Below are 10,597 nucleotides of genomic sequence, written 5' to 3'. Positions count from 1 at the left end.
TCCCCGCACCTCTGCTCCTGTCCCCTCCCCACCCCATGATCTCCCCACTCTCTTGTCACTCACGCGCTCTAGCCCCACGCGCCCTATCTCACTTTGCCAACATGCGGAAAGCTTCCTCTCCCTCTGCTGAGCATATGCTCTTCCATACTCGTCACTAGCTAATTCCTACTCATTCCTAAGGTCACACACAGAGCAGTCCTTCTTTGGGGGAGCTTTCAGTCACACCCCCTCCACCCAACACAGGGGAAGCTCTCTCTGCTTGTGGCCCTGAGCACTGCCACAGTAACTGAGGTACCACAGCAACCAATCAGCGACCGAACCCCCTGCTCAATGAGAGAACAGTGGCGTGTAGAGGGAAGGCACTCAACAGACAGCGGACACATGGATGAACTCCACCAGCCCCGCCTGTGACTGACCTGCTGGCCCCAGGCGGTCTTCAGAGTCTGGAATCGCTCTACATTGCCGCTGTTAAAGGCATAGAGGGTGTCAATCAGCCACTGCCGGTCAGTGTTCCTCAGTGACTCTAGCACGGGGTGCATGAGCTGTGAGGACGGAGACGGTCAGCTGACAAGAAGTCACAGTGTCCCCTGTGTTAAGGAATCTGTACCCCAGGCCCACTTACCAGCTCCCCAAAGTTGAAGACTCCCTCGCCGAGAAGCCCCGCTAGTCCCAGCGTGAAAGCTCTCTCCTGCTGCTCAGATACTACGGGAACAACACAGCTCCAGTCACACGCCAGGCACGGGAGCCAGTCCCGTTTGGCTTTAGAAGTCTCATAAAATGTAAAGAAACTGTTCTGTGTAATGGTTATATTACAAAGCCCTACGATTAGCCATCTCTTTTAAAGTATTGGATTGACTTAGATCATACTTGGAACCACATAAATGGCTTTTGTGGGAAAGGCACTCGTTGCTTATCTTCACCGAACTATACGTTTTCAGCCTGTCTGCTGCCTGGCGGGTGTGCCCCTCATCCCCTCGCCTGCGTGGGAAGCAGCACCACTTCTTATTTACCTTCAAGCCACCACATTTAGCTTCTTTTGACTAGAACTCTGTTCCCTTATTCTCTTGACGCATTAGCTGCTTTTTCCAATACATCTTTCTTGAGATGCAGCAATTGAAACTGTGCTAACAATTCTAGGAGTGGCTGGTCCCTTACTTCAACAGTATATCGTGGAAAACATCTAAAACATGCTGAAATAGGCTACATTTCTTTTCTAAACACATATTCCTTTTGCACTTTTCCCAAAAGTCACTGGCCACTGTTCTTTCCACCCTCAAACCCTTGAAAATTCCATAATTTATTCTCCTGGGTCCAGCATTTCAGTTTCTACGACAAGAGTCCCAGGTTCAGGGATCTCACCGTGCCCTCCATCCTGCGAAGGGTTAAGGCGCCCGCATCACTGTCCTTCTCACAGAGGCCTCTGACTCAGAGAACACAGAGACCTGGAGGAGGGGCAGCAAAAGGGCTACGAGGCGAGCCTCATTTTCACCTGAATTAAATGCTGAAGACAAATACAATGCAGAAACGAAGCTTAAACAACTCTTCCTGCCACATGGACTTTCTTCTAAAAGGAATGAACACATCTGAATAATTCCTGAGATTGGCTGCCTCAGGCATGTCACAGCTGCTATGTCGTGTGAGTGAGCTCCTAGCGTGACATGGACTTTCTGGCCAAGTTACCTGGCAGATCCTTGATGTCAACACAGCCCAGAAACCGCAGCGCATCTTTGTAGTAGGATGCGTGGTTTCCGATTGTTTGGTAGTATTTACTGGAGAGGTCGTAGAAACGACTGTGAACGGATGTCACCCCAGGGAGGTTATTGAGCATTTCTTCAACATCTTCAATTGTTTCCTACACACAGGAAGTGAAATTGCCTTTCTTTGTAACTTGAAACATTTTTCAAGTAACATATGACAAGATGGAAAGCAAAAGCCACAAATGACTAATTTGACTACGTTAAAATGGAAAACTTCAGTTCATCCAAAACACAGAAAAAAGAACAAAGACAAGCTATAGACTATGAAAAGATATTTAAGGCACATGCAACCCATAGGGGAATATGACCAAGGCTAAGTAAAAAACTCTTAAAAATCAAGAGAAGATAAGCAACACAGAAAAATGGGCAAAAGAAAAGATAAAACGGGCAATTTACAGAAGTGGAGACATGAGCAGAGTGGTAATCAGTAATCAAGAAATGTAAAGTAAACTTTCAGTGAGATACCATCTCATCTCAACAGATCAGTAAGAACTGAGCAGCCTGAAAATACCAAGTGTTGAAGGTATGGAGCGTCGGGAGTGCCTGTATGATGCACTGACCACAGAAGTTGGTCTGCTATCCATATTCACACCTATCCCCCAAATTACACTAAAATGAAAGTAAGAAAGGCATAAACACAGACATGAATCTTCAACAATGATAATTAGGAAGCAGAAAGAGCTGGGTCAATGGTGAATGGCGAGAACCCACGTGCTGTGGACCACGGGAGGCTGTGTGGGCTCCTGCTGGATGGGCGGGCTGTGGTCACACAGGGGAGGACTCTGTTTAAGGGCAACAGGCATCGTATCAACAACTTATTCTTAAGTGTTTTTGAAAAGAAAAAAAAACAAACCACATACACACAGAACGACAAGGCAAAGTGGTGAAATGTCAACAATGGGAGTCTGAGGTAAGGGTAAAGGAGAGTTCTTTTGCTATTTTTGCAACTTTCTTGTAATTTAAAATTATTTAAAAATAAATAAAGAAGAAAAATAGGATTTTTGCCCACTACAACTTTAAACAACGATAAATCTGTACTGCGGCAATCTCACCTTTGTAACTTGTAGGTCCCCGATATTTAATTTTAGAGCTCCAATTGCGGTTTTACACAGGATCACTGCCTCATCGCTACTTTTCACCTAAAGAATCAGAAACAAGGGAGCCTCAGAACTGTGGGCAGCAGACTAACAAGGAAGGTATCTGTACACTGATTTAACCTGCAGGACTAGAGACACACTGGTCTCTAGAGTTGTGAACAGTAAGCACAGACACAAACTAGAAGTCAAACATATTTTAAAAGATCTGGCTCAAACTTCACATTTACCTTCTCACGAGTCTTTTCCAGAAAAGTAAGAGCCACATTAGGATCTAGAAAAGAGAGAACAAAGTCAGAAGAACCACCGACAGAGTATCTTTACAGATTAGTTTCGACCAACCAGGACATTTTTCGGTGGGATAATCTTTAGGTTTAGACCATAAAATACAAAACTTAGAATTTTACATTTTCTACTGAAATGCAAAAGTTCAAATAACCTATACTTCAAGATCATTTAAATTACCATTAGGATCTATTCCTTTATGAAACAAAGTGAGACTCACCAGTCATCTGTCTAACTACATGAAGAATGATTTCTACCAGGGACAAAGGATTCACCCTGAAATAAAAACCACATCTTTGAGTGTCAACAAATATCAATGCATCCATTTTCAAAAACAAAAACTGACAAAAGAGTTTTACCTGTGTTCAAATTCACTGATGAAGTTTTCATAAAGCTGTAGAACCAAAACATGGAGAGTAATTACAGGACGTCTTTCACTCGGCAGAAGCAAAACTTCAGACACTACCGTGATGCCCACCACGCAGCAGGCATTGCGTAAATGTTTGCTGAATGACAGAAGACCCATATTGGGGCTTATTAAATTCACATAAATGATCACCAATCAATTACTGAAGAAAGCTATGGTTTTTTTTTTTTTTTTTTCTGGCTTTGGGAATTAGAACCCTGCCCTGTGAGAATCTCCCGAAGACCAACTTCTCTATTCGTCCTCCAAAGTATGCTAAGTAAACAGACTATCAGTCTGAAAGGTTCACTAACCTGACAGAGGTCAGAAGGTGGCAGGCTAATTACGTCTCATTATCAAATAGCTTGGCCATTCAGCAAACATTTGAGCACTTACTCAGACCCTTTGCTAGGCACTACAGACAGAGAATGTGTAAGACAAAAGCTGAGCTTTTAAGGAGCTTCTGGCCTAGTAGAGAAGAGAGACTTGCAAACAAATAAGTGACAACACTGTGAGTTAAAAAGCAAAGAAAAAAGCACATAGCTGGAGCAGCCAATGAGAGAGGTTGCAAATATTCTGCTATGAGTAGAAAGTGATTTAAAGACAAGAAGCCAAAGAAGAGAGACGAACAATTATGAATTATCCATAACAATGATACAGAACCTTAGGGAACAAATATTAAGGCAGCTCTAATTTATCATTTTCCCACATACTCCAGAAGACAGCATGCCCAGCAAAATCTCCAGACTTACAGACGATTACAAGTTCCTTTGAGTAGTAAAATGTCAAACTGGTAGATATAAACCACAAGAAAATCTTAGAAGCCCAGACGGTGGAATAACAAAGTGGTAAGCTTCACTGTGAGCATATATAAAGTAATGTATTCAGGGCAAATAATTCAAACTACCATTATGAACTAGTTTGCAGTTCCAATGCATGAATCAGTTCCTCTGATTCATCCAGAATCCAAGAGAAAGACAACAAGGAGAGATGTCAGGAAAGCCTTCAAAGAGTAGGCTACCAGTGAACACATCTGGGGTGGGGGTGGGTTTGTCAGGGGATCTGGGAAAGGCTGGGCCAGAGAGTGTATTTTTCTGTTGACAAAATTCTAGAAGTGCTCTATTACAGAGGCAGCATGATACTAAGCGGCATTCCCCCTCCAAGCCTGCCGTCCCCCAGTGAAGCACGTCTTCCACACTGCCCAGGACAAAGTGTTTGGGCAAACAAGCAGCGCCAGTGGGGGAGAGGGAAGAGGAGTGACGGCAGTTATAACAGTTGTCCACCTTCCCCGGTGGTCCAGTGGCTGAGACTCCGCGTTCCCAGTGCAGGGCGCCCGGGTTTGAACACTGGTCAGGGAACTAGATCCCGAATGCCACAACTAAGAGCCTGCATGCTGCAACTAGATCTCGCACGTGGCAACGAAGATCCCTCATGCCCCAACTAAAACCCAGCACAGCCAAATAATTAAAAAGAAAAAATCTATAAACAATAAGATACAGGGGCATGCTAAGAGAGAGCATTTTAGGTTGGGATTTTAGAAGAAGCCAGAATGTCTGTGTTTGAATCCTCTTCTGTCACTTATTAGCTGTGATCTATGGCAAGTCACTTAATCTCTTGGTGTCTGCCTCTACATAAAAAAAAAAAATAGGACAGAAATAGGACAGCAGTAGTAGTTATCTCCCAATGCGGTTACAAGTGAATGAGCACATGTGTAAAGCGCTCAGAACAAACGGCACCTGGCAAGAAGTGGTGGCTGAAACAGGCTTATTGTTATATATATTATTACCGTAAAGCCCACCTATTATTTTAAAAAGTACTTGAACACAGTTATATACTCTGACCTAGCATGGCAAATCATTTACCTTAATGAGACCATCTCCTTGGGCAAAGCATGGGTCCTGCACAAAGTCAAGCACCTGAAGTGTCAGCTGATGCCACAACCTGAAAAACACAAGGCTCTTAAGACCTATAACCTAGCGTCAGTCACAGACATATTCACCCTTGATGGTCCTGTCAAGTAACAAATACTAACCAGTCTCTACGGTGTAATATAAGAATGCTAAAGCAGATGTGTTTTAAAGCTGAGTTCCTTCCCTGGCTCTGCTACTCAGTGGTTATGTCACCCTGAGATCACTTAAGCTCTCTAAGACTCAGTTTCCTCAGCTATGAATGGAGAACACCTTTCCAGACTACCTCAAAGCGTTATTGAGAGGCTTGACTGGAAACAAGAACTCTGGAATCATACATACCTAATTTGAACTCCTGGCTCTTCTACCTATTAGCTGAGTATCTCAGGGAAGGAGCTTAAACTGAGCTTCAGCTTCCTCATCTTTAAACAGGATGAAGGACTGAATGAGCTAATACAGAAAGCCTCTAGAACAATGACGTAGCACACTTGAAACCAAAGGCTAATTTCTAAGAGTGCAAATAAAATGCTCTGAAAAATACAAAGTGCTACACATGCAATTATTTGCCAAAAACTAAGAATTTTCTCTGAAAAATTGCTAATAGCAGAAGGCTGCTGAACATCATCAAAACACATACTGAGGGCTTCCCTGGTGGCGCAGTGGTTGGGAGTCCGCCTGACGATGCAGGGGACACGGGTTCGTGCCCCGGTCCAGGAAGATCCCACATGCCGCGGAGCGGCTGGGCCCGTGAGCCATGGCCGCTGAGCCTGCGCGTCCAGAGCCTGTGCTCCGCAGCGGGAGAGGCCCCAACAGTGAGAGGCCCGCGTACCGCAAAACAAAAACAAAAACAAAAACAAAAAAACCAACACATACTGAATATCCATGTGAAAGGCACTATGCTAAAAGCTAGGGTTGTTAACAGGGAGGTATTACAAGAGGTGTATTTTTCTATGGAACATCACTAAACCAATGCCAGCAACTCATTCGATTCATTTAAAAAGAGGTTATTGCTCATCAACTGACAATTTAATTGTTCTGAAATTCACCCTGTTTCTAAGCAAAACTGAGACCTCTCTAGGGGCACAAAGACCAACATGAAATGCAATAAAAAGTATGGGCCATGGGAGAGGGGAGAAGTGGTTGCACCCCACCGTGTAACCTGAGGCAGAATCAACAGGGGAAAAAAAAAAATAAACTGCACTGGCCTCTGGTTTATCTGCTCCAGACTGCCGAGAAGGATAACTGTAGCTACAGTGCCACTATGACAAAGCTAAGCACAAGACACCGGTATCTGTCATACAAAATGTATGGCAGCCCGACCCCGAAAGGGTGTTTTGCTTGTTTGACTGGAATCAAGAGGTAAAATCATAGCCCTGAACCGTTTTCGTAAGACCAGAAGGAAGGGGAGTTTCGAAGCCTCAGTCACAGCCCCTCCGTCTGGAAGGCAGTGAACCCTAGATCCCAAAACCCAGCCTATGGCTCTCCTGCTCGGTCCTTGTGGGATGTCACCCCTCTCCCTCGTCGTCCCTGCCTTCCGCGTTCCTCAGCGCACCTCCTCGGTCTAGCCTGTGCCCACTCTCTCCACACGGGTCTGAGCGCCCTCAGTCCATCAAGGTCCCAGACCTCCCCCGTACCCACTCCGTGTCGCTCTCCCATCCCAGAACGCCCGGGTCCCCTTGGCTCGGCGCTCACTTCTTAGTGTAGAGCTCCTCCAGACGGTGCCACACGGCGGCCTGGCCGGGCCCGGAGCTCTGGCTCTGCTGTAAGAAGCCGGGTACGTCCTTCATGACGGGAGAAGACGCCGGGACAGCGGTACTGCGGGGATGGCCAGGCCGCGGGGTAGGGCTGCCAGAAGTGCTCACTCACTTCCGGCGCCGCGTCGCGCGGGGCAGGCCGGGAACGCCATACGCGACGTGGGGCGCTCCTGGTTGTCATGGTAACCGTGCCTATTTCCTTCGGGCAGAGTTCTCCTCAAGGTTTGTTCCGGAATCCCCTGGCAGCTGGCCGTGCTACTCTGGCATTGAAGAGTACGGGCGCCTGGGTCGAACCAGCCATTGACTGGCTGTGTGGCCTCGGCCTTTGTGACCCAGTGTTCCCGATTCAAGTGGGATGATAACAATACTACCTTCCTAGTAGTGGCTTGCGAGGACTAAGTATAAATATCATGCCTGTCCATAGAAAGCACTCCCAAAGTGTTAGTTATCATCGCCATCTCAATTGAAAAAAGGTGGGAGCGAGGGTAGAGAAATGCAGGTTCCTGGTTTGGTCTCGGGTACCAGAGGAGGGAGATCATCAGACTAGGAAACCGGCCCCACCTTCCGTCCACCTCCACCTGGGCTGCCGGGGCCGGGAAAGAGAGCGCGAGGCTGTGGTAAGGGCTTGCGGGAGCGGGGCGAGGGTGCACCGAGAGGGGCGGGGCGCGCTGGGGGACGGGGAAAGAGAGCGCGAGGGTGTGATAAGGACTTTCAGGGGAGGGACTTTCGGGGGTGGGGCGCGCTCGGGGCAGGAGCGCGCACGTGACCCCTGGGCACCTGACGCTGCGGGCTCTGGAGGAACATGGCGCTGTGGGTTTGTTCAGTTGTTCCCGCCCTCAGGCTTTGGGGCCTGGGAGGTGCGCGGCCCTGGACCGGCCGGCCTCGGTTTGTTCCGGGTGACTGCGGCGGCGGGGGTGGCGGGCGGGACCCAGGGCGGAGACTGACCCGCTCAGGCGAGCGGGGGAGTCAGGCTTCCCCCTGCGTGGTCGGCGGGACGATCGGAGGACCTGAAAATGGCAAGTCCCTGCTCACGCAGCCCTGAAGGGTGTTCCGGAGACACCCATGGCATTGGTTTCTCGTTTCTTCCCGGGGTATTTTGGGCGTGTATAAGCAACATTACTTGTTTATTCTTGACATCCCGCCCCCATTTTAGTTAGAATCTATTCTGTACCTGTCCTTTTTTACTTAACATGTCTTGGAGTTACTTCCATTCTAAACATAAATGTTTTCTGAGCCTTTTATACTAATCTGTAGAATTCCATTATATGGATGTTTCATACTTGAACGAGTCTCTTGTTGAAATGGGTTCTAATCTTTAGTTATTACAGATAATGCTGTGTTGAATAACCTTGTTTGTACCTCACTTTTTGGATAAGTTTCTGGTAGTGGAACTTATGCGTCTACATCTTATTGCCCCCACATAAAGGTGGTGCAGTTAATACGCCCACCAGCGTATGTTCATACCCCTTCACAGGTTCATACACAATAACTGCACATTTTGAGTTCTTGTCTAGGAACTGAACCTACAAGTGGAAAAATCTTAAGGCCCATAGTTGCTAATCAGAGTAGTTAGGAAACTAACTTAAATGCCCACTAATGGTCAAGTGTTTACGTAAATAATGGTACGTTCATTTAATGCCTTCTTACACAACTACCAAAAATATCGAAGAGTTTCATAAAGAAATACCAAGGAGAAGTCTTTCTTTCATCCAAGAAACTTTTAATTGGACTCATTATCTACCAGACTGTTCTAGATGCTAGGATGGAGCAGGGGTCAGACAAACTGTTGCCTCCATGGAGCTTATTCCAGTTTCAGAATCTGCAGGCAGTTGTGTGGGTGGGGCATGGCTAAATAGTGCCCCGGGCCACCAAGTGCCGATCAGGAGACCGCCATCATTCAGTAAACCCTGCTCCCACTCTCCCCACCCCGCTGCCCCCACCAGCAAGCAGAAGGCTGGAGGGTGCCTGCGAGGAGCAGTCCGTTTGCGCAGGCTGTCTGCAAGTTGGAAGTTGTGCCTTTTTAGGGCTCTTTTAAGAAATTGCCCTTTGTTGCCCTTTCCCAGGCAGCACCCATGCTTGCCCCTCAGAGCACCCCTACTCCCAGTAACTCTCATTCCATGTAGCATATACTTTAAGTCATTCAGTATGTTCTAGATATTCGGTAAAATTCTGCCGGGTGTTTTTCAGCGACAGACGTTTTACTTATGTAGATGAGAACTACACATCAAGTACCCTGAGTAATACCTTACACGCAAGTAGGCACTCAACAATGGTAATGACTTCTACAACATGGGTATTTTTCAACACCAGCAAGCAACTCTCCACTTTTCCACAGACACCGACCGGGTGTCAAATTTAACTGAATTCTGACTCTGTCAGCCTGGAGATAGCACCAGCTTCCACAGGTTAAGGGCTCAGTCCCACAAGACTGACACCACTTCAGCTGCCAGTCCAGGTTCTCCTGTGCTTCTGATGAACTGACTGCAAATCGGAGGTTCCCACGAACCCCTCCTCTGGTTGGATTCACTTGCTAGAGCGGCTCACAGAATTCAGGAAACCAGTTTACTTACTAGATCGCGGGTTTATTATAAGGGATATTAAAGGATATGAATGAACAGCCAGATGGAGAGAGATGTATATAAGGCGAGGTTTGGAAGGGTTCCCAATACAGGAGCTTCTGTCTTTCCCAGGCTTATCTAGGCAGAGAGGACTTTGTTCATGGCATAAGCAAAACAGTATTCTCTGGGATACTAAGTTCAGGAAAGACTCAATGCTGTAAGAGGAATTTCTTCAATAAAGCACCTCAGCAACACTATTTTTCTACAAAATTCTGTGCCATGTGCTAAAATTCATAAGTAATGTGAAATACAAAACTGAGCCCCCCCCCCCCCGCCCCCAAAAATGTCCTGTGTGTGTTTAAGTATCACTGTTGGGACCTCATTGGTGGACCCATTTCCGGGCTGTGAATTTGGGATAGAACTAAAGTTGACATTGGGAGCTTCTGATCCGTTGATTTCTTTTCTTTTCTTTTTATATGTATATATTTTTAAATATTTATTTATTTGGCTGCATCAGGTCTTAGTTGCGGCACACAGGATCTTTGTTGCGGTGTGTGGGCTTCTCTCTAGTTGTGGCGCACGGGCTCCAGAGCACGTGGCCTCAGTAGTTGCAGTACACAGGCTCTCTAGTCTTGGCACGTGGGCTTAGTTGCCCCGTGGCATGTGGGATATTCGGTCCCCGACCAGGGATCAAACCCATGTCCTCTGCATTGGAAGGCGGATTCTTAACCACTGGACCACAAGTGAAGTCCCCTGATGATTTCTTTTTTAAAGTTTTCATTATGGGATTTTCCGAGCACACAAAAATGAAGAGAAGAATGTAATGAATCCTCATGTCC

At 46.6% G+C, this 10,597-nt stretch overlaps 1 protein-coding gene across 1 annotated transcript in view; it reads right to left on the bottom strand.

Annotated features, from left to right (window-relative positions):
- The window catches only part of PSMD13 (proteasome 26S subunit, non-ATPase 13), a 10,509-nt gene extending 3,190 nt beyond the window's left edge, over window positions 1–7,319 (bottom strand). Inside the window, exons 1-9 of the mRNA XM_024749311.1 lie at window positions 7,139–7,319; window positions 5,402–5,480; window positions 3,496–3,530; window positions 3,357–3,412; window positions 3,082–3,125; window positions 2,810–2,896; window positions 1,681–1,852; window positions 623–702; window positions 417–542 (exon numbers count right to left, since the gene is read on the bottom strand). Of these exons, the coding sequence (XP_024605079.1) occupies window positions 417–542; window positions 623–702; window positions 1,681–1,852; window positions 2,810–2,896; window positions 3,082–3,125; window positions 3,357–3,412; window positions 3,496–3,530; window positions 5,402–5,480; window positions 7,139–7,233 (774 nt within the window). The 5' untranslated portion in view covers window positions 7,234–7,319. The remainder of the gene's footprint in view (window positions 1–416; window positions 543–622; window positions 703–1,680; window positions 1,853–2,809; window positions 2,897–3,081; window positions 3,126–3,356; window positions 3,413–3,495; window positions 3,531–5,401; window positions 5,481–7,138) is intronic.
- Between the last annotated feature and the right edge of the window lie 3,278 nt (window positions 7,320–10,597).

The sequence above is a fragment of the Neophocaena asiaeorientalis genome, unplaced genomic scaffold (genome assembly GCF_003031525.2).
Source record: "Neophocaena asiaeorientalis asiaeorientalis breed wild unplaced genomic scaffold, Neophocaena_asiaeorientalis_V1.1 scaffold43, whole genome shotgun sequence".
In the NCBI taxonomy this organism is placed as follows: Eukaryota; Metazoa; Chordata; class Mammalia; order Artiodactyla; family Phocoenidae; genus Neophocaena; species Neophocaena asiaeorientalis.
The sequence above is the reverse complement of the archived record's forward strand: the minus strand, read 5'-3'. Positions and strand labels throughout refer to the sequence as shown.